Raw genomic sequence first — 25,676 nt, 5'->3', positions numbered from 1 at the left:
ACGAACAAATAAATAAACAACTGAAATTTTCTTCTATAGAATAATAACAATAACATTAAACCCAAATCACGCATCATCCACACTCCCAGACCCCCTCTTCGCACCAGCCTTCCACCTCGACAAACTATGTTCATACGCCCCGCTCGCCTTCCAAGCACTCAAGATCAGATTAACAATATCCTGAACTCTCGTCCCACTCTTAACCACAGCAAACACCGTCGGCCCACCCTCTCTCATCTTAGCCGCATCCCTCTCCATAACCGCCAAATCCGCACCGACGGCCTCAGCCAGATCGATCTTGTTCACAACCAGCAGATCCGAGCCCGTGATACCGGGTCCACCCTTGCGGGGCACCTTATCACCACCAGCGACATCAATCACGTAGATAATGAAGTCAGCCAGCTCGCGACTGTAGTTAGCGGCGAGGTTGTCACCGCCGGATTCGATGAGGAGGAGGTCGGTCTGGAATTGTCTGTGCAGGGTTTGCAGGGCCAGGAGGTTGGCGCTGATGTCTTCGCGGACGGCGGCGTGAGGGCAGCCGCCGGTTTCGATGGCGCGGATGCGGGACGGGGAGAGGGCTTTGTGGCGGGTGAGGAATTCGGCGTCTTCTCTGTTTTGTGGTGGAAAGGGGGCATTACGTTAGTTTATCACTGCTTGTCGGTGTTTAGGGGGGAGGTGGTGGACCGGGAGGGGTTGTAGGTATACCTGGTGAAGATGTCGTTGGTGACGGCGGCGATGTTGTACTCGTCGCGGAAGGCCTGGCAGAGGGCCAGCATGAGGGCGGTTTTGCCCGATCCGACGGGTCTACATGGATGAGTTAGATGGAAGGTGAGGATGGGCGTGAGAATAACTTACCCTCCAATGCCAATGGTAAAGGCACGGTCCTTCCAGTCACGCTCCTCCGAGAGAGGCATCTCGCGGTTTATGTATGAACCGGGACCATCGAGGATCTCGTGGGAGTGGCCGTGACCACCGAAGTCATCGTGGGAGTGGCTGACGTCGTTGTCGTGAGAGTGGGAGTGAGACATGGTGAGATATTTTGAGGGATGGTAAATGAAGTATGAACAGAAAGAAGAGAAAGTGGAGGGAGGAGAGAGAAGGAAAGAAAGTAGTAGTGGATGGAGGGGTCACTCACATCGGGAGGGGAGCCCCAGGCCGGAGACTGCCGATGCCGATGCCAGGCGCAGTATTTAGTGGAGAGTCCCCGCCAAACTAGTAGTCGGATGTTCGGTACCACGTATTATTTGAGAATGAGAAGGGATAAAAAAAAAAACGTTGTAGCAATAATAGTAGGAAATGCATTGCTCTTCCACACGTACAGTAGTAACAATAGTAAACGGCAGCAACTATCAACACAGAATTATTTCCAGGGAGGTAGAACCGGACGCCGGAGCACTTCAATCGCCCATGATAAAAACGTGGATATCAAAAATCCTGCAACGCTCAACTTCAGGATATGTGTCAACCGCACCTCAATCCCCGCGCGGCACAGCATATGCAGATAGGGACATCAGTCAAGAAATACGGCAAAATCAGTAAGCCCAACGCAAATCCACATAACACGCATCTCCATCTTTCGCATGAGACATCAAAGGGGAACGCAATCGGCAGCTATGTTCAACATATAACAGGAATCCCGCAGATGGTTCGGAACGCAGAAGTAGAGCCTCGCACATAGGTATCCTAAAGGTACGCCATATTCCCGCCGAGTGAGACTGAAAGAGAAAAGAGTTCAGAAGTAGAAAAAGAGAAGACACGAGCACACCCAAACCAGCGGCAGACAATATTACTGGCTGATCGAGGTAGACAACTTAACCACCCCCCTTCTGCTTTTTGGCCCCTACTCGAGGACTGGCTTTGACTTTGGGGGCAGCTTGGCCGGCTGTCCCATTAACTTCGCCGCCGTTGTCATCGTTCTCCATCTTCACGGTGCTAGCCCGACGGCGCTTGTTGCCCACATTAGGACTTGCGCTTGCACTGGTTCCCTGCGCCATATTGCCTTGTACTTGACCCTGGGGAACCATTCCCGGCGGCCCTGCGAGGTGACTCTGGGCGGGACTGGGATGCGCGGAGCCGGTTAAATGAGGCGAGCCCTGAGCGCCCGGCAGGCCGAGATGAGTCATGGCAGGAGATGCAAATTGGTTAGGCATGCTCATACTGGGAGCCCGTGGCTGGCCATGCTGTAGGGCCGGGTTCATGAGACCCTGCGTATAAGCTGCATTGGGAGGCGGCGCCTGCATCGTGTTCACCAGAGTCCGCAGGGCTTCAGAAGGTGTTAAGTGGGGATTTTGCTGGGAGAATTGGAATAGGACTTGCATGTGAGAGATGGTTTCCGCAACCTACAGCACAGGAGTGTCAGAAGAGTACTTTTTGACATTAATCACATGGAAGGGGCGCACCTCAAGGAAACTCATCACAGCCGTGGGGACGCCATTCGGAGTAACCATGGATTCGGGCAAGGTAAATGCAGGCTGTTGTGCTTGTTTGGCCTGGGCGCGTTTTCCCGTGTTCTTGGACACCTTGGGACTTTGTTTCTGTTGGTCGGCCAGCTCCAGAGCCTGTAGCTGACTCCTAGGCAGGTATTCGTTATGGTCCAGCACCGCGATATCGAGCATCTCAATCTTGTTGTTCATATCGAAATGAGCCGTCATGTTGGCGCGCGCAAAAAGCTAGTCCACGTCAATATAACAGCGTATTTTAGAAAGGGCAAGGGCCGCGTATGCATACCTGACTTCCATTCGCGAACCAATAGATGAAAGCAGTTTTCGCACTCTCCACTATGTGGCCTCCGTTCGGCGAATCCCTCTCCCGCGCTCCATCGACCAACATCTGTATATGCTTGATCCCACTTGTACACTGGGTCAAGTAATAGCGCGCCAAAGCAGGAGTGGCGATTTCAAACTGCTTGGAGGAATTTGCTTGTGGGTTACAGACGGTATGTCTTAGAACACCGCCTGGCGAATAGAATCTGAGCACGAAATTGTGCCATTGGTTGTAATCGGTGCTCGCGTTCTCAGTGCCCTGTTAACAGTTAGTACTCGACCAGGAGGACACAGTGAGCCAAAAATTGCCAATTTGACATACGGAGATGTAGCTGAGGCTTTCGGCAAAGGAGTTGAGCTGCAGGATGGCAGCGCCTTTCATGTTCATCCGTTGCTGTTGCTGCTGCTGCTGCTGCATCATCATGGCGGTCGGATTTTGCTGCTGTTGCGCCTTGATCTGGGCTTCCTGGGCAGTCATCGGTGGCTGTTGTTGACCCTGCTGTGGACCCTGCTGGTTAGGTTGAGGTTGAGGTTGGGCTTGGGCAGCTTGCGGCGCTTGTGGTTGCTGGCCCGGTTGCTGAGCCTGCGGCAATTGTTGCGGAGGTGGATTGGGAGTAGGTTGCGGCTGAGGAGCTGCCGGCTGCTGTTGCGGTGGTTGTGAAGTAGGTACCGGCGGAGGATTGGGTTGAGGGGTGGCACTCCCCTGGTGTGGCGGCGGTCCCGGCTGAGGTTGAGGAGTGACACTCTGGGCATCGTGCACGTTCTGGGGTTGTGCCGCTGCACGCTGCTGGGGGGTCTGCTGGCCGGGCTGCCCTGCGGCAGCCGCCTGTTGGATCTGAGCCTGGTGCGCTTGTTGCTGGGCTTGCTGCATGGCAAAGAATTGTTGTTGCTGCTGGAGATTTTGCGGCTGTCCATGGGGCATTTGTTGAAGTTGCATTTGCAGATTAACCGGGCGCATGGCAGGATTCGCCTGCATGGCAGCGATCTGAGCTGCATTGAGGGCGGGTGCCCCGTTCGGTAGCTGCACTGGTAACCCGCCGTGCTGTTGCTGCTGCTGTTGCTGTTGATGCTGAAGCATCATTCGCTGCCTGAGATATTGCTGCTGCTGGTGCTGCTGCAGGAGTTGAGGGTTGTTGGCAACTAAGCGATGAATAGGTTAGCACGCTATTACATGAGAAAAGACACGGCACAGACGGGGGGGAAAGCAATGAGAATAAACTGTGCAGGACGACGACGGAAAGGGGGTCGCCCTGGGAAAAGACTCTGGGAAACATACACTGTTGTGCAAAATGCGGCTGCTGGAACATGTGCGCTTGAGCAGGGCCAAGATGCGAGAGGGCATGAGCCTGTGCAGCACTCCCCGGACCAGTTGTGCCAGCGCCCGGAGGCATCCCACCCATCACCGGTCCGCCTTGACTAACCTGAGGACCTCCTGGTGCTGACACTCCGGGATGCATCTGCTGGACCATGCCAGCACCGGGATGAGCATTAGGATGTTGACCGGGAGCCATTGGATGACCTGGAGGCAAACCGGGATGCTGTGGGATGCCTTGATGGGCAGGAAACGTTTGCGCCATCATCATGTCGTGGTTACGAAGTCGCCGATAACGGGACTCCTCAAAGTCGGTGAGAGACGGGCAGGAGGGGGTAAAGAATAGGGAGCACGACTATATAGCACAAGGAAGGTAGATTGGGAGGTCAGAAAAGAGAGACGTCGAGCGAGAAAGGCAAAAGACCGTCGTGTCGACTATCCGGCACGCAGAGGGCGGGCGTCGGACTCGAGGAGCGCGCTTGACGTGGAGGCACAACAGGCCGCTTTTAGTGTCGGAGCGGAGGCCAAGACGCAGCTGACGGGGCGATTGAGCCTGCGTCGGTATCACCCAGGACCACACGAGATCTGGAGCATGGATCGGACCGGCCTAATCACCTGTGCCCACCAGATCGGGAGGGAGGAGAAGATCCTACACCTCCAATGTTAGTGGGAGGGAACGATTTAGAAGGAGGCTGGGAGGGTTAGGTGGATAATCGGGAACGGGAGTTGGCGGTGGTGAGAGACAGCAGTGAGGAAATGGAATGATGGGGGTGCTGGGCAGTGAAAGTAGAGTAGACTAGTAAAGTTGGTAGTGATGGGATTAGGGAGGCCGGGAGGTGTGGAGGGGCTAGGGGCCAACGAAAAGCGAGACGGGCACCTGTCGCGATCGCCAGTTCAATCGCTCGATAACGAACGGGGCGTGCTGGACCGAACCTCGCGGGAAGAGTGATTAAAGCGGTACCCAAAGACACTTACCACGCGCAACAGAACTAGCAGCCAAGAAGCGGGAAGAGGGGGGAAAGGAGGAAAATATGGAGGAGGCGGGAGAGGAATGATGGGGGTTAAGAGGAAGAGAAGAGGAAAGAAAAAAAGAGCGAGGTAGAGAGAGAGGGAAGGAGAACAGGAACCGTACGGGAAGCAGAAGATACTAAGGCAGGGAAAGGGACGAGCCAGCGAGAGAGAGTACAGCCGGGACAACACTTACTCACTCAGAAAGTCAGTCGGAACCCAAGTGAGAGAGCGAGAGAGAGACAGACAGACAGACAGACAGACAGACAGAACAGACAGACAGAACAGACAGACAGACAGACAGACAGACCAGACCCATGGCGAGATCTTCTTCCTTCCTCCGGCCTGCTGAGGCTTTTCTTTTCTCACTCATGATTGGTCCATTCTCGACGATGGCCACCCACCGCGACTTGCTCGCTATGCCTCTTTCGGGTAAGCCGGCATCACGTGGAAACCGGAATAATATTCTTGCGCGTGGGCAGCTTTTATTATTTTCGGTCGCGATCTGGTTTTTCTTCTTCCTTCTCTTCAGCATTCGCCTCTCCATGGCTGAAAACTCTTGCCAGGCTGCTTTTCTGACTTTTCCCAGAATTGCATTTTGACTGTGCATCTACAATCTTCTTGGTTTTGGTCTGGATACGCCACGCGTCAATCCTATGCCCAGTAGTAGCTTTTCGCAGTATAAATGCATACTGAGACTGATACATCAGACCACTACACTAACACATCAGGTTGTGCTGCAACACTTCCAGTTGTCACAAGGTTAGTCTCAATTCCTCATTTCTTTTCTTGCAATTGTCCTTTCCCCCCTCCATCCCCTTTTCGAAGATGACAAAACCTTCTTTTCTTCTTTATCCTCTGAATCGTCCATGAGGAGATAGTTCGGACCTTCCTTTCCCGGTTGGTCTGCTACTTGCCAGTATACTTTGTCTGAGAAAAACCATTACTGCATTAATTTTGTGCCTCGTTGTCATTCATCCTATGTCATGGGAGTATTGGCTGACATTTACCAAGACTTTCAATTTAGGACTGTTAATAATTATTTTCACACTGACGTCGATTCTCTTGTCAAACCAGCATGAGTGGTGGGGTACAGGAATCCGGTTGCATCAGGCTTTGCTTCGGTGTCGATCATCTGCTCTGGCTGGCGCCATTCCGTGCAGATTCACATATAGGACAAACTGGGACTAATAAAATCATTCATTTCTGGATCATTCCACTTCTTGTTTTCTTGTTCACCGTAGATTGGGTATTCGTTGCATTATACTTTCCGTAAGCCGCAGTAGTTCTCTTGAAAGGAAACGGTGCAGCTGAGCGAAGCAGCATCGACCTGGATGATGCATCATCATGTCGAGTTGACACCTACGTTTGTTGGCATTCCCAGGTGGTTAGATCACTGCAATCAAGCTTAAATCCTCTCTGCCTGATCCACTGGGTCTCTTTGCACTTGCAGCAGCCACCAGCCATTGTAGATCACGTGATACTACAATTCGGCGCGCTGACAAAGGAGAGCCGACCCGCAAGGAACAGTCCAGAAAGGCAAGATGAAAGTCTTGCTGCCCTGAATCCAACTTGCACCCACGCTGATGCAGACGGTTTGTTCCCTGCAGCGTCAGCAGTAATTCGACTATTCAGTTCCGGCGGCATTGTTGGCCCCGGATGTATTCGTCAATGCACCAAGGCAGGTTCCTTCGGTCTGTAGCACGACCCTGCCGATTCATCGCGCATCGCCGCTATCCCGCCGCCGTTGTCTCGCAATCGCGTCGGTTCCATCTTTCGCGGCCATGGCTGTCGTCCACTCCCTCAGATCCCCATAATGCTCGGGATTCGACAACGGGGAATGTCCCCGGTGATCTCCCTACTCACAATGCAGAACCCACATTAGCTAGCCGTGATGCTTCCGTTGCAACACCCTCCGCAGATCGATTGGACAAGAAAGACGCGAAACCCTACGGTTCGGCAGTTCGCAGAGCTTTACGGAACAGACGCCCGGCGAAGGAGTGGACTGCTCCGGTTGCCACTGTTCCCGACTGGTTCTACGAGCGAAACACGGTGGTCAATGATGGAAAAGGAGACGGTGACGTCAAATTACTACAGCATGTGAAGATACGGCCGACGGAAATTGAACCGGAGAAGGAGGAGGCCACACAACAGCTAGGACGGGGCGGTAGTGGAGAAGAGCCACCTGCGCCTGAGGGATCTGATACTCCGGAGGATCGGTATGCTTTGACGGAAGCGCTGTGGGAAGAGCTGTGCGCCTCTGCCCGAGCCGGGTTGCGGCTACCGCCAGCCAAGTACGCCCAAGAGCCCTCCGCACGCAAATCGCATCTTGTTCTTCAGTACCCGGGTACCGATGGTATTCTGTTCTTGGATGCGGTGGTGAAGAGGCTGGCTCAAGAGCTGGGGGCGGATTTGGTTACACTCAATGCGCAGGACATTGCCCAGCTATGCAGCGAACAGGATCTGGCGGACATTGGCACAACATCGCCCATCAGATCGCTTGGTTACGAGGTATACCGGCCTTCTCTCTCAGATACCTGGCAAGACGACGGCATGGGTGATGGGGATGCCGAGGACGACATTGACACACCACGCAGTCTCCGGTCGGGTTTGCGTCCTAAATTTATAACTATTGAGAGTACTCGTGACTCGGGAGATATTGCGCTTCCCAACCTAATGGGCCTGAAGTCGTTGGTGGCCTCGTTCAACGCGCCAGCGGACCAGATAGGTGGCTCTTCATCACAGAGTGCTGTGAATCGCGCAGAAGACAGGCGACTTCGACTTGTTCGAGAGCTCCTTTCGTCGCCCGGCAAGCCGTCGAAGCAGGTGTTGCCAGCAGCGACTGAAGGAGAAGACTCTGCTGCGCACGAAGTGGCAGAAGGTCGCAGTCCCGCCGTGGAGCGAGATGTCATCGTGCAAGTACAGGATTATGGGGACATCCAGACCACCCGCGAGGGCTCCAAGTTCATCACTCTGTTACAGAAGGCTATAGAGGAGAAGAGAAAGGCTGGTTCCCGGGTCCTCTTTATCGGTACATCGGCACAGGAAGCTGCACCTGATTCCGATGCGGCCAAGCTCATGCAAAACGCCTTTGACGATCAATTCTCCCAGATGCTGGTCATCACACCCGCCATGAAGTCCGAGGTGGCAGAGCGCGTATTTGCGGAAGACCGCAAGACGCGCACTCTCGATATCAACATTCGCCACGTCCAAGATCTGCTCCGAACGCGGCTCGCCGATAGCCCTTCGGCGCTCAAGGACGACATTTACCGTGATCGCGCCTGGCCTTTGGATGCGTCCCTTGTGAAGGAAAGTGGCCTCGATGAGCGGTACTGGCCGTACAGCCAGGTTCACTGGGCTACTACTCTAGCACTCGGCTCTCTAGGAGCAGATGAAGCTTTCGGTTATGACCACATTCGGCGGGGACTTGAGATGATGCAGAAGACTGAGCGTGTCAAGAACGACTGGCTGCACGAGAAAACGCCCAAACCGAAGGCTACCGAGACAGGAAACGACCGGGAGCGCTTGTTAGGCTCCTTGCGGAAAACGTGCAACACACACGAGAAGAAACTATTGAATGGAGTCGTGGATGCCAAGAGCATTCGCACTACATTCTCTGATGTTCATGTGCCACCTGAGACCATTGATGCATTGAAGACTCTGACCTCTCTTTCTCTGATCCGACCCGAAGCGTTCACCTACGGTGTCCTGGCGACTGACAAGATCCCTGGTTTGTTGCTCTACGGGCCTCCAGGTACGGGTAAAACCCTCCTGGCGAAAGCCGTCGCTCGTGAAAGCGGTGCCACCGTCTTGGAAGTTAGCGGGTCCGAAGTCTACGACATGTACGTTGGTGAGGGCGAAAAGAACGTCAAGGCCATCTTCACGCTGGCTAAGAAGCTGAGCCCCTGCGTCGTGTTCATCGACGAGGCCGATGCCATCTTCTGTTCTCGCACTGGAGCCAGCAGCCGAACGTCACACCGGGAGCTTATCAACCAATTTCTGCGGGAATGGGACGGGATGAACGACATGTCCGCTTTTATCATGGTTGCCACGAACCGACCATTTGATCTCGACGATGCGGTTCTCCGGCGTCTCCCCCGGCGACTATTGGTGGATCTTCCGACCGAACAGGATCGCCTGGCCATCTTGAAGATTCATCTGAAGGAGGAAACCCTGGACAGCTCGGTTGATTTGGCCGAGCTGGCTCGTCGCACGCCTCTTTATTCCGGATCCGACCTCAAGAACCTTTCCGTTGCGGCCGCTTTGGCTTGTGTCCGGGAAGAGAACGACCTGGCAGCGCAGCATCAAGGCGAAGAACCGTACCAGTATCCCGCGCGACGCACCTTGACCTGGAAGCACTTCGAGCGTGGTATGGAGGAGATTAGCGCATCGATCAGCGAGGACATGTCATCACTCTCTGCAATTCGCAAGTTCGACGAGCAGTACGGCGACCGCAAGGGCCGGCGCAAGAAGGCGCCTGGTTGGGGCTTCATGCCGGCGGGCGTGGACGAGTCGGCAACTAGCGTGGATGCGGCGCGCGTCCGGACCTGAACTGGTTCAATTGTACAGCGTTAAGCAATTGGGGGTTCCAATAGAAATGGATTGCTTGGATGTTTTTCATGTCACATAGATCAACTTGATATTTTTCGCGTTTGTGTAGGTCTGAATTTGGGCTGGGATTGGAATGGCACGCAAGGGCAGGAACTGGGCTTGTATACTACGAACTGATTAGCGACACGAACCACAATGTATCGATACAATACCGCAGCAGGACATGATTCCAATTGAAATTGTAACTGATAGATAATATCAACTCTCAATACAACAGGAGACGATCCATGAATTGGGATGATTGGAATGAATGGATTGAATCGGTTGCGGTAGCAGTGTGAATTTTGCGGGGAAGAAAGACTAAAAAATCCAAAGAGGAAGATGCAACAGTAACTTGAATGACATCGACGAGGCGGCAGCTCTCCTTGGATCAGCCAACCTTCTTTCTTCTCTTCCTTCGCCAACTTCTCTTTCTCCTCTTATTTCCCCCCCGCCACCATCGTTTCAAGTTTCAGTCCCTCGCTTCTATTCTTCCTTCTTGGCGGCTAACTACTATCCCACCCTGCAGAATCTCTGCAGGCCCTCTTTTCCTCCTCCGCACGCGACCAAAAAAAACCCCGCGCCTTTCTTCTAACCTCTGGCTGCCCCTCTGGCAAATCCCCTCACGATGGCAACCGAGGCCCGCGATGCCGCCATCCGAGATGCGAAGCGCTATGTTCGCGAGATCGTCCGAAACGATTGGGTCTTTGAACTCTCCTCCGAGCCTGGCGTTCCTTCATTCTCATCTCCTCCCACCCCCGACCAAGATGTCCTACGTTGGCGTCAACGCGAATATGACAGCTCCGGCTCCGAGCTAGAACCTCAGCCTTCGCCCGCCATCAGCCCTGTTGGTGGTCACAATGCCTCCGAGCTCGCCAGCCCGCTCGGAACCCCGCTCAGTGACGACTCCGAGCGGAGGCGCAAACGGCGCCGCCAGATGGAGGAGGAAATGCAATGGAACGCAGGCCTCCGGACATGGGTAGAGCGTCGGGATGCGTGGTCTGGAGCTCTCTCAAGGGACGCGATTCGAGCAAGAGAAGCAAGGACCCAGCAGGCTGCTACACCTACGACATCATCCTCGGAACAACAACCTCCACATAATGCGTCCGTGCCTGCTGCTACTACCGTGGCCACCCCTCCCCTCTCCGCTTCGTCGGCCAATTCCCAAAACGATCTCGCCCTGCGAACTGAAGCTTCTCTCAGCATCGCCGAAAATGACAGCGCGCTCCCACGGCCGCCATCTCGCGGCGAAGAACCCTCCACGGCAGCAGAACAACCACCCCCGCCTCCCCCCGCAGGGGAGGACGAGAACCAGGGTGGAGAGTCTTCTTCCTCCGCAGATACCGGGTTGAGTCAACCTGACTCCGCGCATCAGCAATCAACCAGCGAAGACCCTTTCATCCCTGTCGTCTCGTCCCTCATCTCCAATGACAACCCCATCCGCGCCTCCATCACCCCAGCGATGTACCCATCCATCTACTCCAAAGTCGTCATCCAAGGTCTCACTCCCACTGTGCCAATCAACCTAGCAGATATTACCAAGGCTATGGTTCAAGGCTGGAAATCGGACGGCCAATGGCCCCCGAAACCCTCCTCGATCGTGCTCCAAGACACCGCGACAGTGCGGCCCAAACCCGAGGAACCTGCAGATAAGCCGCCGTCGTCACCCGAGTCCAAACGGCGCTCGGGTGTAGCCAGCGCCGTGCGCAAGGTCTTCCACTTCTCAGGCTTCCATCCGCATCATCCATTCCACCGGAGAGGATCAAGCAGTCAGCAGAATGAAGGGAATCCTGAAGGAGGTGTGAACCAATAGTTGCTAGCCTACTTTACCTTTACCTTACTTTCTATTCTATATTCACCCTCGCCTCGCTATTATGACGATGACTTTGATGATTTTGTCTTGATTTGCTGTAAATAAGCTAAGCTGAGCTAAACCAGGCTATCATTGATAACTTTGGGTTCGGGTACCGGTTTGGGGGGAACTTCTCATGACTTATCAAATGGACGCTCACATGCATGCATGCGTCCCACGCGCACACACACATATGCACGGGCGTGCATAATTAATTTGTCATGCATATTGGTGTCTACTGGCACTTACCTCTTATCTATCTACCTACTTGGTCACTTCGCTACCGTTTCCTAACTACCTAACTCATCATTCATATTCTTAACTTATGCTTCTGCTTTTGCTTTTCATTGCATCCCCCCTCTTGTTATATCTCATCCCGATGACTATGACTATGACTATGACTATGACTATGACTATGTTCTCCCTCTAAATGACCACTCCGAAATCCCATTACTATATGCTATTCCACCTACCTAACTACCTGTTTACTTGTTGGTTTGTCTGTTTGTCTGCGTGGTTTGTTCACTACCTTATACTATGGATTTGGGGCATACCAGCCCAGAAGGCAGTTACTAGTTACCTTTTGATGTCCATTTCATAAACGTCATGAGTCGAACGAAGATGCAATGGAGGTGTATGTTATTTTCGGCCTTGAGATTTGACATATTAATTTGGAGAAGAAATTGCATGCTGCATATTTTGCTTGGCAGATTGCCTAATGGGTTCTGCTTGGGTAATATGATTGGGTATAGCTGTTGGTTGTTAGTATGGAACAAATCTGTTTAGTTTGTTTTTATCTTCTCTACTGTTTCATAACTTAAAATATCCATGTCTAGGACCATAATTCAAACTATCCAGATATCTCACTAGGATCATTGATCTGATTCTGTGCATCAAACAAGCGAACCTCGATCAGGTATACACGTGATAATATCTTTCGAGGTAAACCTCCATTTAGTAGTATGTATTCTACTAACTATTTTGTCTGGTATTGACATAAGCAGTATGTATCCCTATGGTAATGATCTCTGTCTATATTGGTCTATAGTATCAATTCATCATTCGATTATATAATTCATCATCTAAAGCAAGTGGAGTATCGTACAAGATCACTATCAATGCTAATATCAATATCATGCCAGTAAGGTCATCATGTCCTTAACCATTCAGTATCCAATAACATCGACAAGGTCGAGAGTATATATCGTATTCGCATTCGCAGACTCAGACAGTTGATCCGGATGCTGAGCTACAAACAGAGACTCCTCGGCGCGATCAACATCGTCGCCCTCTAAACCAAGATCAAGTCCTCTCACCACATCGAAGAATTCCTGGACCGCAGGACCAAGGATCTTCTGCGAAGACTGCTCGAGTTCCGCAGCGACAGAAGGCTGAATGCTGATTTCCTGGGGCTGATGTGCACCGCGTCTGGTAAAGTAGAATTTCTTTTGATGGCGGGACCAGCTCTCGTTGAGGTAGAGGTGCAGCTCTCGTGCTGCGGAACGTTGCAGATCAGGGAAGAAGGGCGGGTTCGTGACGATAGATGAGAGGGAGTCTCCTGCGCTGAAGGCTTCGGTGGACTGGGGTATATCGTATAGGTCTGTGGTTGAGAGGGGTTGGTTGAGATGGCTTGTGGCGAAGGTGACATAGTGTTGGAAGGCGTGTATCTGAGCGAGGATTCTTTGATCCATGTCGGTTGCTCGGTCTATATAGTCGATGATTGGCAAGGCGGCTGTGATCATCTTAATGAAGGCAGCGGCGCTGATTGCTACGGCAGGGTCGTTCAGCATGGTGGCATTGCTCGTTATGGACAGGAGGGCGGTGTGTGATGCTTGGAAGACGGAGTGGATGATGTTCACGAGGGATGCCACGCAGGCAGAGTCTGTGGTGTCCATGTTGAACAAGAGATCCTGAAAGACGAGCGTGATGGTCTGGATGATGGGGCGGCTTAGAATCCAGCATGCTGGGTTGCTGAAGGACGCCTCGAGATAGGCTGGAAATACTGCCTGCAACAAGGTAGCCCTCAGAGTTGGCTTGTCGGCCAGGCCACCCTCATAGGTATCTGCCATGGATGCGTGTAGCTGGTTGACGAGGTAGTCCTGCTGCCCATCGATCGCCGCTCGCTCAGAAACGCTCTGGATGAACATGATGAGCGTCTTTGCTACTTTCTCCGATGAAAGTCTCGGCTCGTAGCTTTTCAACCGGGCCACAATATACGTCGGGTCGCCAGAAGGTAGAGGGAACGACGCAGGATCGGTAAAGAATGGGTCGATGGGGCAAATGTCTCGACTGTGCTGCTGCAGGAATGCGACAACCCGATGAACGAAGTCCACGTAAGCGCCCTGGACGCTGGCTGCACCGTTTCCCAGTTCCATATAGTTTGCCTTCATAGCGGACATCATGTTTTGAATGATCTCCCGGTACTCTTGCTTAGTAGTGGAGAGCTCCCGAGCTTCCACATCCTCCAGTAATTGCAAATGCGCACGCATGTTGGAGAGCACGCTGGATATCAGAGAAACCCGGCGGTGGCTTAGATCCTCCAGAGTGATCATGTACCTTCCTTCTTTCCGGTCCCTGGCAAAGGGCAGATTCTGCAAAAGCGGATCCGTCACCACTTGATTGAGCAAAGCTTCTGTTAGGCGATGTTGGTATTTCAGCATCGAGACTCGCTCTACTAGACTCGACACCCACATCCCGATCACTTGGACTTTGCAATCCGCTGCAAACCGTGAATCTTTCTCAATGATGCTTGCCAGGAAGAGAGGCGTGAACTTTCTCGTCTGCATCGTTAATCGGAGTGATGTCCAGGAGTCGCCGTTGTAGGGGCTAAGGTAGCTGTCCCAGTGTCGTAATCCATGTTTGACCAGAGTCTGCGCGATAGACGTCCAACACTCCACAGCATTAAGCAGGATCGCATCTTCAGGACAGTAGTCCTCTCCAAAGCAGTTCGATATAAGCCGGAACACGGCAGGATGAAGGACAGTTCCCACAATTTCGATTTCTGGACTTATCACTGGAGACTCATCATATGCAGCCGCAATGTCCGCCCAGTCCCCATACTCTTGGCTGTCTTCATCAACTGCCACAGGGGCACTTGCTTTTTCAGCTGCCGGAGGATCACATTTCTGAACGTAAGTGACAATCACTTGGAGCGTCTCAGAGACAGTGGTATTGACACGAGCAATCCGGGCGTTGAAGAGACCAACGAGTGCTTTAATAGGCGCTCCCAAGATAAGCTTATGGGCATGCTGCAATGTTGGTGCTGAGCGGATGGCAGTATTCAGGCCGCTGAGCGCGGTCTTCAGCAAGGACTCGATCTGCCGTTGGTTCTGTGCAATCGTTCTCTCAACTAACTGATCGGAGAACTTGCTGCCCGCAGTTTTCTGTGATTCAACCTCGTGACGCGCGAGCGCATGCTGCTTCAACAGTTCGGAAACAAAATAACTGTGCCAGTCAGAAAAAGGTTCAAGACCAGTAACAGCTTCATCTGTCGAGAGTTTGAAGCGGACTAGCCTAGCCCAGGAGCGAATACTGATGTTGCATGTCTCACGATGGGAGCTGGCTGGGTGAACAAGGTCCCTGATTGTCTGAAGGCGAGGCCGGCACCCGTCAGGAACAGCGTAATACAATGTACACAGGAGATCATGGTGGTTCCTCAATGCATCCAGGTCCTCCTGACGTACTGGCTTCTCTCTGGGATAAACGCGGCCATGATTTGGCAGCAGGCGCCATGCAAAGTTGCGAACTTTCTTCTGGTCATAGATCCTAGCCAGGTAACGCAGGCCACTCGCAATGATCTTCAGCAGAATGTGAAAACACGGGTCATCTGGCTGCACTTCTAGGGAAGGTCTCTGGTCGAGTTCGTCGAGAAAAGCAGGGGACCTGTAACCTTCCTCATGCTTCAGGTTATACAGGGTATTCTTCGCGAAGAAATCGTAGAGAGTGTCAAGTATTGGCTTGCAGTCTCTCCAGCCCCAGCCATTAATGAGGTAGAAGCATCTGTGGAACAAAGTTCTACAGTACTTGTAGTATGAGATTGGCTGTGCTATGGACGTAGTATCGTAGCGATCAAGTACTGGACGGAGCAGTGTCTTGACAATGGCCCAGTTCCCATGGGCCTCCCAAAAGCGCGACCCTATCCGAGCAATGCCAGAAGCATCGAGCTCATCCAAAGGCAAGGTGGTGAACACACAGTGCCACACCCGCTCTAGCCGGCTGATATCTGTTAGGCTCACCAAGTCATTATCTTGACTCGAGTAGGCTTTCGTCAGAAGCTCCTCAAAACATCCTTTTAGTCTATCTGTACCGCGAAGGATGTGTCGGACAATAACATAGGCTTCGGCAACAAGATGGTTGCTCTGAATTCCTGCGTCACGCTTTTCAGGAGACTCGATGTTTGCTAACAGTTTGCGGATACTGCTCTGTCCCAATGGGGCTGTGACAAGTGTGATAGTTTGTTGGGCAGCCCGCGTCAACGAGTTCAACGCCTCGTGGGTAAGTGCATCATCAACAAGATCATGCCCGGAAATCTGAAGAATTTGGTACGTAAATACAGAATTGTACGAGCATATCGTTGCCAAGTACCCTATCTCGCGCTCAGATTTTGGGACCAGAGTTGTCAGAGTATCATTGAGCTTGCAGACAAGGCTCAGAGCCCGTCTCACGAATCCTATCCTGTCGATGGGGTCGATGAAGGAGAGCGTGTCCGTGACATACTTGACCAAGTACTTGTATAGGCTACAATCATCCTTCTCAGCATTCTCCGGCCCTTCAGTCAGCCCGGCGTCGCTCTTCTCAAACAGTTCAATCATGCTGTCCAAGACCAAACCTATTTCCGAAGACACCGCGTCATTCCAAGAACCCCAACGATAGGTTCTATCCCCAGTCTTAAACGAGAGGAAACCAGCATCTCTGTCAAGATCTCGCTTAAGAAACTCAAGCGAGTGCGCAAACTTCCCACTTCCGAGGAAAGTGGTTTGGTGGAAGAAAGTGCCAGTAGACAAGGGAAATATGCTGAAGGCCACGCTATATGAAGGCTTGAACCCATGAAGCGCATCGGATGAGCTATCTATAGGCAAGTCCCCACTCTGTAGGAAAGGTTCTGGATCCGTCGACTCCAGAATCAAAGGTTGTTGATATTGGTTGTCATTGACTGCCAGCCGCTTCGGCGGCCGCTTCTTCAATTGGCGCTGAGCTTGTGGACGCGCCCCTGGCGGTCGGGCGTCCGGTTTATTCGTAGGCTGACTCGTACCAGTAGTCTGGGCGCCAGCAATAGCAGGAGATGAGCTGCGGCTTGAGATGAAGCGATCTAAGACCAAGTTACTCTGGCGTGCTTTAGGTAGGCCTTTATGCCGATAGTCCCGATTGATCAAGGAGAGAGACCTCTGAAACGACAATGGTGATGCAGGCTTGCCACGAGGGTTTGCTACCTCAAGCATTGCAGGCCGCGGGTCTTGCCTTGTCAACGAAGTAATAGCCAGATTTCTTCGAACAATCCATTTGTTAGGCCGTTGCTCTGGTTGCATCAGCCTGCTAGAGTTAACAGCTGTCTTAGCTACTTGACCAGGAACGCGAGGTTCTGTATTAGTGGCGTGCTCATCGGCTGTACTGTTCGCTCTGGATGGGGGAGCTGACGAAGAATCCATCCTACGGCTCTCACTCGCTCCTTCGGTAGCTCTTCCCTGAGACCTGGCTGGCCGGTTTGAAGAAAGAACAGCCAGCGGTTGCCGTCCGGCTACCTTGGTCTTGGGCCGAGACGGAGGCAATTTCTTTTGTCGAAGCCGTCCTTCTTGCCAATCGTGCAACGACTTGTTGGCGTCCTCCGTATCCACACGCGAACTGAAGTTGAAAACTTTCAGTGTGGGACTTCGTCTCCCTTTGTCCTGACGAGAGCGTGCTTCTCTTGCGGCGATCCTAAGAAAGAGCGGTTGCTCACCACGGGACCTAGAGGCAACATCTGGTGCGTCAAGGATACCAATTCTAGGCATGCTGGGAGTAGATCTCTTCTGCTTTCTAGACCCATAAGCAGGGTCTGTAAGCCTTGTTTGTTTCTTCATCCGAGGGCGTTTAGGCGCATGAGCAGAGCGTATGCTATTACCCTGCGACGTAGGTCGTTTCTTTCCTGGCTGCCGGGTCTTGGTCGAGGCGGCACGAGGTGCTGGTGGAAGCATGTAATCAATCCGGTTGTCTTCCGGGATGTCCTCTCCGAATTCCTTGTCATCGAACGGTTCAAGTCCAAGGTTAGCTAGTAGTTGCCGGGAATCGGCCGTGTCGTCCCCGTCTTTAGCTTCATCCTCATCGCCAGAATCCGGATCAGCAAGCTGTCTCAGTGAGGAAAGCTTTGTGTCCGAGCCTGGTGCTATTGTCGTACTGTTACTTTTGGTTATCTTACGTGCAACGCCCTTTGCATTTTCCGTTCTGGAATGCATCCTTTCGCGCTGTCGCTGCGTAGCACTCAAGCGTCCTTCTTGTTGTTTCTGGTCCAATCTCAGCCACGACGCCGGTAAGACCCCTTTAATTCGACGCTGATACAGTCTGACATCAAAGTCCTCGTTCTCGCTCTCAACCGCGCTTGCATCCTCGGCTTCAGAGTTTGACTGCGTAGGATTCGCTTCCAGATGAGCTTCAACAGGGTCGCCATCCTCTTCGCCTCCAGACCAGTCCATCCCATCGTCCTCTTGAGCCGTATCTCCATGTCCTGATTTTGTGTTGGTAGTCACCGATGGTGGCGTATAGCCACGAGGGAACCGAAAAACGTTGGAAGGTGCTGTAGCGGGCGAAGAAGTAGCATTCTCCTCCGAACGGGGTGGGCTTGGGACACCGAAGATCGAAGCATTATTTTGACGCACGGGAGATGAATTCACGATTACTACACTTGGCTGTTGCAGATTTCGCGTGTGAGATCGGTGCTCGTGATGAGGCCTGGACAATTTGCGCCTTTTCGGTTGCCGGTCTAGCACGCCAGCTGGAGAGTGGCCCAATTGTGGAGAACCATGTTGTAGCGCAGGTTCCGGGGAGTTTCTAGACAACCTTTTTTCTGCAGGACGAGTCTCTATTGGTGATGAGGGTTGGAACTCAAACTCTGCTCCAAAGCTATCAGACATGGGCTCGGCGGTGTCAACGTATTCCTTGCCTTGGCTCTCATCGCCTGTAGGCCGAGCCAATCCCGGCTGAGCCACCCGTACAGGCTTGACGCCTCGTGCGCGCATCATAGTCCGATACTTGACGTCCTCCAACATGTAAGGATGCAATTGAATGGCTTTGCGTTCTCGTAATGATCTTCGCGCCGGCGGTGACATTTCCCGCAGTATTTCCTCTGGGAGATCGAGTGGAGGCAGCAAAACCTCGGGGAAGTTGTTCGTTGACCGCTCCGGTTGTTCTGGTTGCTCCTGGCCGCCTTGGTCATCCTCGTCAAATTGATTTGAGTCCAAAGACGATAGGGGGGATGAAGGAGTCGACAAGTCATTGTTCTCCTGATCTTGCCGCGGTTGGCTGTCGAGCTTATTCTTTGAGTAGACATGAAGCGGTCTCCTTGACGGTCGGTAGTCGAATTGCAATTCGTCTTCTGAACTTGGGAAATCCCAGATACTATCGTGCTCCTTGGCTCGTGGGGTAGGTGGTGCGCTACCATTAGTTGCGTTTGAGGGTTGCGCAGGGAGCTGAAAGTCGTCTTTTCCCTTAGCACGGGGAGTCTCCTCATCCTCAGCGACTCCAGGCAACAGTTCCTCATCAGCTGTTGTCGGTCTGGAATTAGCTTTTTCTGGGGAGTTCGTAGGCAGGCGACAGTCGTCAATCTTCTTCTCGGCACGAGGAGTTTCCTCGTCTTTAGAGAGTCCATGCAACGATTCCTCGGATTTGTCGTCCTTTTCGACAGACTTTGACCGATTGCTGGGTGTTTCTGAAGATTGTGTAGGCCTGTGAGAATCATCAATAGTCTCCTCAGCACGAGGTATCTCCTTGTGCTCGGAAATCGCAGACAATTCTTCCACGGCTTTGTTACTCCCATCATACTGATCTGTTGGCCCGGAGGCACTATTTAGATTCTCTGAAAGAGTCACAGGACGGTCATATTCGACATTGCTGTCCTGAGGGGCATTTGCCTGCACCTCATGTTGAATTTCATCCCGTCGATCCAGGACAGTAGTTTCCTCCACAACGACTGCAACTGCACCACCAATATCCGCGACCGAATCTTCGACAGCACTGTTCAAGTCTCCTGTCTCCTGGCTGTCGAGTCCGTCCTCCGAGTCCGAGTCCGGTACGAACCCTCGCGCCCGCCATGATTCCATTTGTATCCTAGGCGCGGATGGCCCATCTCCCTAGATATTCATCACCTCGTAACGGCGGCAGGGCCCGGAATACTGCGCACGATAATCTATGGGAACGGAGGCGGACGAAAAATTGCACAAGGATCTGACCAGTCAGTCGGGGGTCGTGCCAGGGGCGTCCAGATCCACCGGGATTGGTAAGTAGTGAAAGTTGAGCGGGTTAATTGACGCAGTTGGTTGCTGGTCGATGCGACGCGTCGAAAATGTGGGGAGGACGCGATGGGACTTAAACGGCGGATAGCCTGGCGCAATTTTGGCGAATGCCCGGGGGGCGGTCCGGCCGGAGCTTGGCCCGGCGAGCTCTTTCAATTAACGCTACGGCAATCCATTGCTAGCTCAATCTCCCGCATTAAAACTTCCCCAGCAGCCACTGGATAGTCTGCATCATGAGTCGCAATTGGATTCCGGCCCTTATGGCCATTGGCATGGGTGTCTGGACTGGTAAGTATTGGGGATTTCCACATTCGCTCATTCATATGAGCATGTGATTGCCATCAGCTTGCTAATTGTTACGTTTTCCGGGTCTGCAGGATACTATACCTTCCAGCCTGCGTTGCGAGAATTGCAGTCGGAGAAGACGGGTCCTCAGTAAGGCCCACCTACCAAGTCATCTCTTTTGCATGCCGTTCCCTGCTGACTGGAATGCTTCACCGATAGGACTCCGCCGGCGCAAGACCAAAAGATCGCTCCCACTCCCACTCCCAGTTCAGACAAGGATTCGAACAAGCCGGTGACCCAACCCAGCGAAGCGAAGGCCCCCGAGGCTCAAAAAAGCTAGTTTACAACTGAACAAGTCGCTTGAAATGCATACACTGAGACGCCGCTGGTCGGTGATATATAGCCAGAATAATGACCGCATTGATCCTTTTGCGAGTTCATGACTGTATGGAATAGAGGATAAAGTCATAAATGGAGCCTGCACTGACTTCTCAGTAAGTGTTAGCAATGACTGGGACATTTTGTCTTGCATAGGCTACCAAAAACATGGACTGCAGTGGGATCATGAACGCAGGCAGATTATGTGCAGCTCAAGTATAGTACGAGCTTCCACCATTGTCCATGTGACTTAAAGCTCACGGTCATCTATAGCCAATATCTGAAATAGCCATTTGAAGATAAAATAACGTCCAGTATCTCTACGCAAAAACCCAGAATAACTAAATGAACACAGTTATATAAATGATCCACTCTGTAAATGTACATCCTTGACCTAAGTATTATAGAAGCCTATGCCCTCCCTAGAAACCTATTTCAAACGCCCAGCTCCAGATGCGCCCATCTTCCCATGCCTGTTACACCTCTTGCACGAGCTTGCCCGAGCCATTGCCACCAAATACACGTCCTGCAGGTATATCGAGCCATTCCTCCGGCACGCCTACTCGACTGCCTTCGCGGCCACTTACCCACCTCACCATTGTCGGATCGGGTTTCTCGGGTTCCGCGACCTCCTGGTCCGCAGAAGCTGCTTCGGCTGTCTCTGCAGCTGGAATGCGTCCTCGGCGCTTGGGTGCCTGCTTCCGTAGAAGCCTGTTGATGGTGTCCATCTGTGATTGCCATATCAGTATCGACTCGAAGTACAGAAAAGATGTTACGTACCTTCTCTTCCTCATTTCGCTTCTCGCTGAGGTTCTTTCTACGACGAGCCATTTCGGCACGACGCATAGCGCGCTCCTCAGCCGTCAGGTGCTTCTTCACCTGGGGTTCTGCTCTCAGTCAGACTCATGATGCTTCCAATGATCATGCGGAACATAAAGACTCACCCATAGGAAGTTGCAGGAAGTCGTTACCCAGATTACCCCTTTGCCGTTTGGTCATCTTGCTCAGATCGGCGGTCGGGGTATCGTCATCGCTGTCCAGATCATCCTCTTCTTCCTCCTCTTCCCCTTCTAGATCCTCGGCACCACCATTGGCCATCATACTTTCGTCCTGGTCGTCTGGCTCGCCTTCAGCGTCTGACTCCAGTTCCGAAAGCTCCTCATCGTCGTCGTCCTCGTCGTCATCGTCCAGCTCCATCTCTTTAGCCTCTACACTTTTGACAGCCTTCCCGCTCGGCGCTGCTGCTGCTGCTTTCGCCTGCCGTTTGGACACTGGCGGCTGTGGCGGCGCATCGTCCATGTCTAAATCGCCATCGGCATCTACGTCATCGTCGTCTTCACCTGGCGCATCTTCATCATCGTCCACCTCATCTTCTTCCTGGTCTTCCAGGTCATCTTCATCGCTTGTATCCACTTCAACAAGCTTCTTTTTGGGTCTGCTGGTACGGGGACCCGTCACAATGGGATTCTCCGTGAAGACATTGACCGAACGTCTGGTCGATGCACCACTTCGGGTGCTACCACTGGTAACTTCACGAAGTTTGCTGGACGGCATCTTTACTGTCAAATGAATTGACTTGTGAGTAGAAGTCCCGTGTAGGTCAGATGCACCGCGTGAAATCGTCACCGCTGGGGTGGAGATGGCAGCCCTGGCGGCAGCTCTCGTAGATCTGGTGTTCATGTTAGCATCCATGCTCGGCTGGTCATCCCGCCCCAAGCGGGAACGTAGTGAGCGACGCAAAAGCATTGTGGCTGCTAGTAAAATCCCCGCAAAACTCCCAATGACAGAGAACGCAAAGTGCAAAACTGAGATGCAATCCCAGCCGCACGAATCTGAGGATAGAGCAAGCAGGAATGAAAGCAGGCTCAAATAAGATGAACTGTGCGACAGGCTAACAAGGGGGAATGGCAGATAGAGAGTAAAGCAAGATAGAACAAAGGTAGTTGGAAACAGATGAAGACTGGGTAGCAGGGGTAGTGTTATGGGGAAGCCAGATAATGGGTTTGGAAGTAAACTCAAACAGAGTAACAGTGATGAGGGGGATTATCTGGCTTTTTCCCTGGATGTCCCGGTGGATGAACAGATGGTGGGATTGCGGAGGCAGGGAAGAGGGGGAAGGGTGAGGAGGGGAGTGAATGAGCGCATCTGGAGGTCAAAAGAGATGAGATCCTCGCGATGGGCAGAAGCAGCGCCAGATTACCATCATCCACCGCTAAGAATGACTACGTGGGCCAGTGTTCAGGATGAGCCATGCACTCCGGAAAGGCACAGGACATCCACCCCTATCACATCTCTGACGGACGCCACTTGGACATCTCCCCGCGACATGGACCATGATGACGGAGCCAATGGGAGCATTTTGAATGCAGATGTTCAGGGCCGATGGGTTTCAGGTCCAAGAAAAAAGGCGTGGTCAATCCAACGGCGGTGCGGTATCTGGCGCAACCCGGACGCGGACTTAGGGATTATTCCCTGGACTGACCCAGCAGGGGTTTCCCGATGGTTGCGCGGGCAGAAATAGATGAGGCCTCGGGGATGGATAATCAATGTAAATAAACGGGGAGGGGGTGAAAGAGAGGGGGGTGTAATCCTCTCTTTTCTGATGTTTCGCAGATGTTGAACAAATGTATAGGCCCGGCCAGAAGAGACCAGAACAGACCAGATGAGACGTGACAGGGAGACAAGGGCAAAGCAGCGAGGGTGTGTCAAGGCAACTAATACGAGGGCGACTCACCGAGAGGTGATGGGATGCTTTCTCTAGTAGAAAGTAAATGGTCGTCAATGCAACCCCAAGTGAGACCTGGGCTTGGACAACAGTGGCCGATGTTCTGAGTGGACTGGCAGGCAGAGAAGTACACGTATGTGTCGGTACCTAATCGAGCGACCCAAAACCAGAGCAAAGCAGAGAATGAACCGGTTTGATGGAAATGCTTCCTTTTCAGCAGGAAGAATCCTTGAAGATCCGCGGACTTTCGCCTCTTCCTTTGGCCGCTTCGGCGGTTCTGCCAGGCGGTCGGTAATCCTTGGCCGCCTTTCCCTATCGTCTTGGTTTGTCCACCACCGCAACATTTATGCTTATATGCCATACTATATGATAACTTCATTTGAAATCAACTATTTGAGTATATTCTGTGGTATCTAAATTTATCTCTTTCACTTTTAGTTGGTAAATAATCTTCTTGTAAATTCCCATGCTGTCAATCCCCATACTAGTAACTATCTTCATAGATCGGATAATATATTTTAGGTAGAGATACTACTTTCCACTATCTACTATCTACCAGTAGCTCCAAAGAGTGATACCAACAAGTATAGGTTGCTAGTAAGCAGCCACATTCATTTGCGTCGCAGTTTAATGGTATCTCTACCTGTCAGAACATCCCCTAGTGTGTTGCCCAGTAATCATAGAGTTCAAGTTTCACCAGAATTAGCCTTTGTGGCCCAAACCGCATCCAAACTTACTACATCCCCCCCAAGAAGTACCTGTCGTACAGCCCGTACCGCCCCCATACAATACCACCAATACAGCCGAGGTCGGGGAACCCAGTGTCTCTCCTCACTTTATCTTCCCTCACATGGTTACTATCCATTGCTATCTCCTCACTCAACTTACCTCTTCCACTCTCCTATTCCTGCTTTTCTCAATTACACCTCCTCATACAAGCTATGGCAGACTCTAAGCCCAAGCCATCCTCAATTCCTTCATGGCAGCAGCCCAACAACGCCTCCAACCCCGACAATGACAACTCCGAGTCTACCTCATCGCCGACCTCCGACGACACCTCCCGGTCAGCTCTCATCGAACAAGCAGCCAAATTCCTGGAGGATGAGTCCATTCGGGACGCTCCCACCGATCGCAAAGTGACATTCTTGCAATCCAAGGGTCTCCGAGAGGACGAGATCAACACCCTCTTAGGCATATCATCCACTCCCAAGGCGAGCGATACAACCGAGGAAGAAGAGAAGACCGCTTCCCCGGACACCACTCCCCCAAGCAGCACCGAACCAGCACCAGAACCAACACACAATGCCTCAGCATCATCAACCACCCAACCCACGCCATCATCCTCAATCACCACACCCCCCAAAACCACCACCACCACCACCACCCCCCGCGACATCCCCCCCATAATCACCTACCCAGAATTCCTCTCCACGCCCACCAAACCACCCCCACTCGTAACCCTGCGCAGCGTGCTCTACACCCTCTACGGCGCCGCCGGCCTCAGCGCCAGCTTCTACGGCGCCAGCGAATACCTGATCAAGCCGATGCTCTCGAACCTAACAAGCGCGCGACAAGAGCTCGCCTCCACAGCAACAAGCAACCTCCAAAAGCTAAACGAGAAGCTGGAGCAAAACGTCTCCGTAATCCCAGAAAACCTTAAGAACAAGACCGCAAACACCGAGAACGACTCATCCTCCACCGACACCGAGTCCATCACCTCCGACCCAACGGAGCTCTTCCACCGCGACGTCGCCACCCAAACAGCTACCTCGGACTTCGCCGCAACCTACAATAACAACAACACAGGCACCGACAAGGACTCCCCAGCAGACCCCACCGCAGCAGTAACCGACCACCTCAAGCGTCTTGAGAGTATCCGGTCTCAGCTCCGCGAATGCTCCGACACAGAGAAGGAATCCAGCACGCTTGACAGTGGGATGCGCACGCGCTTGAACGAACTGCATCATTACCTGGATGGGTTGATCTACAGTAAGCCTGGGTTTAACCCGCTCTCTGGGTACGGGATGTATAGCACGCCTGGAATGGATTCGGGGAGTGGAGCGGCAACGGGAGTGGGCAAGGGCGAGGAGGATGCGATTGCCAACTTCAGGGCGGAGATTAGAGGTGTGAAGGGGGCGTTGTTGAGCGCGAGGAATTTCCCTGCGGGTCGTGGAGGTAGGATTGGGGGTGTGGCGGGGAGGTAGAGATAGAGATAGCGATACCAGTGTTGGGTTTATAGTAGTAGTATTGGTATTTAGTTGAGATATGATCGTGGATGGATGGT

At 52.6% G+C, this 25,676-nt stretch overlaps 9 protein-coding genes across 9 annotated transcripts; 5 read left to right on the top strand and 4 right to left on the bottom strand.

Annotated features, from left to right (window-relative positions):
* Nucleotide 1: 1 nt before the first annotated feature.
* BO87DRAFT_378123 (urease accessory protein UreG) lies at nucleotides 2–1,213 on the bottom strand. Its single transcript, XM_025623732.1, has 3 exons — nucleotides 856–1,213; nucleotides 706–804; nucleotides 2–610 (listed from the first exon to the last, which is right to left on the bottom strand). The coding sequence occupies exons 1-3, from the start codon at nucleotides 1,026–1,028 to the stop codon at nucleotides 67–69; spliced, it is 816 nt and encodes a 271-aa protein (XP_025478112.1). The 5' UTR covers nucleotides 1,029–1,213; the 3' UTR covers nucleotides 2–66.
* A 598-nt stretch (nucleotides 1,214–1,811) lies between these two features.
* BO87DRAFT_427623 (LIM domain-binding protein) lies at nucleotides 1,812–4,273 on the bottom strand (the record flags this gene model as incomplete). The annotated part of the gene is made up of 5 exons (XM_025627415.1): nucleotides 1,812–2,339; nucleotides 2,400–2,669; nucleotides 2,728–3,021; nucleotides 3,085–3,902; nucleotides 4,039–4,273. The coding sequence occupies 5 exons, from the start codon at nucleotides 4,271–4,273 to the stop codon at nucleotides 1,812–1,814; spliced, it is 2,145 nt and encodes a 714-aa protein (XP_025478111.1).
* A 2,163-nt stretch (nucleotides 4,274–6,436) lies between these two features.
* Nucleotides 6,437–9,846, top strand: BO87DRAFT_378120 (ATP-binding protein). The gene has a single exon (XM_025623731.1). It carries the CDS (start codon nucleotides 6,754–6,756, stop codon nucleotides 9,631–9,633), a length of 2,880 nt encoding a protein of 959 aa, XP_025478110.1. The 5' UTR covers nucleotides 6,437–6,753; the 3' UTR covers nucleotides 9,634–9,846.
* A 454-nt stretch (nucleotides 9,847–10,300) lies between these two features.
* Nucleotides 10,301–11,485, top strand: BO87DRAFT_312589 (mitochondrial AAA ATPase; the record flags this gene model as incomplete). The annotated part of the gene is made up of 1 exon (XM_025619585.1): nucleotides 10,301–11,485. One exon carries the CDS (start codon nucleotides 10,301–10,303, stop codon nucleotides 11,483–11,485), a length of 1,185 nt encoding a protein of 394 aa, XP_025478109.1.
* A 1,116-nt stretch (nucleotides 11,486–12,601) lies between these two features.
* On the bottom strand, nucleotides 12,602–20,038 carry BO87DRAFT_338295 (uncharacterized protein). The gene has a single exon (XM_025620587.1). It carries the CDS (start codon nucleotides 19,810–19,812, stop codon nucleotides 12,691–12,693), a length of 7,122 nt encoding a protein of 2,373 aa, XP_025478108.1. The 5' UTR covers nucleotides 19,813–20,038; the 3' UTR covers nucleotides 12,602–12,690.
* A 147-nt stretch (nucleotides 20,039–20,185) lies between these two features.
* Nucleotides 20,186–21,003, top strand: BO87DRAFT_378118 (uncharacterized protein). Its single transcript, XM_025623730.1, has 3 exons — nucleotides 20,186–20,292; nucleotides 20,382–20,439; nucleotides 20,509–21,003. Exons 1-3 carry the CDS (start codon nucleotides 20,238–20,240, stop codon nucleotides 20,627–20,629), a joined length of 234 nt encoding a protein of 77 aa, XP_025478107.1. The 5' UTR covers nucleotides 20,186–20,237; the 3' UTR covers nucleotides 20,630–21,003.
* A 140-nt stretch (nucleotides 21,004–21,143) lies between these two features.
* Nucleotides 21,144–22,413, bottom strand: BO87DRAFT_398488 (PAPA-1-like domain-containing protein; the record flags this gene model as incomplete). The annotated part of the gene is made up of 3 exons (XM_025625373.1): nucleotides 21,144–21,395; nucleotides 21,448–21,554; nucleotides 21,612–22,413. The coding sequence occupies 3 exons, from the start codon at nucleotides 22,411–22,413 to the stop codon at nucleotides 21,144–21,146; spliced, it is 1,161 nt and encodes a 386-aa protein (XP_025478106.1).
* Nucleotides 22,414–22,531: 118 nt separating this feature from the next.
* On the top strand, nucleotides 22,532–23,285 carry BO87DRAFT_104834 (uncharacterized protein). The gene has a single exon (XM_025617814.1). The coding sequence runs from the start codon at nucleotides 22,649–22,651 to the stop codon at nucleotides 23,186–23,188; it is 540 nt and encodes a 179-aa protein (XP_025478105.1). The 5' UTR covers nucleotides 22,532–22,648; the 3' UTR covers nucleotides 23,189–23,285.
* A 969-nt stretch (nucleotides 23,286–24,254) lies between these two features.
* BO87DRAFT_378116 (uncharacterized protein) lies at nucleotides 24,255–25,609 on the top strand. The gene has a single exon (XM_025623729.1). The coding sequence runs from the start codon at nucleotides 24,334–24,336 to the stop codon at nucleotides 25,594–25,596; it is 1,263 nt and encodes a 420-aa protein (XP_025478104.1). The 5' UTR covers nucleotides 24,255–24,333; the 3' UTR covers nucleotides 25,597–25,609.
* The last annotated feature ends 67 nt before the right edge of the window (nucleotides 25,610–25,676 follow it).

Source organism: Aspergillus neoniger, assembly GCF_003184625.1.
Source record: "Aspergillus neoniger CBS 115656 unplaced genomic scaffold BO87scaffold_23, whole genome shotgun sequence".
NCBI classification, from domain to species: Eukaryota; Fungi; Ascomycota; class Eurotiomycetes; order Eurotiales; family Aspergillaceae; genus Aspergillus; species Aspergillus neoniger.
The sequence above is the reverse complement of the archived record's forward strand: the minus strand, read 5'-3'. Positions and strand labels throughout refer to the sequence as shown.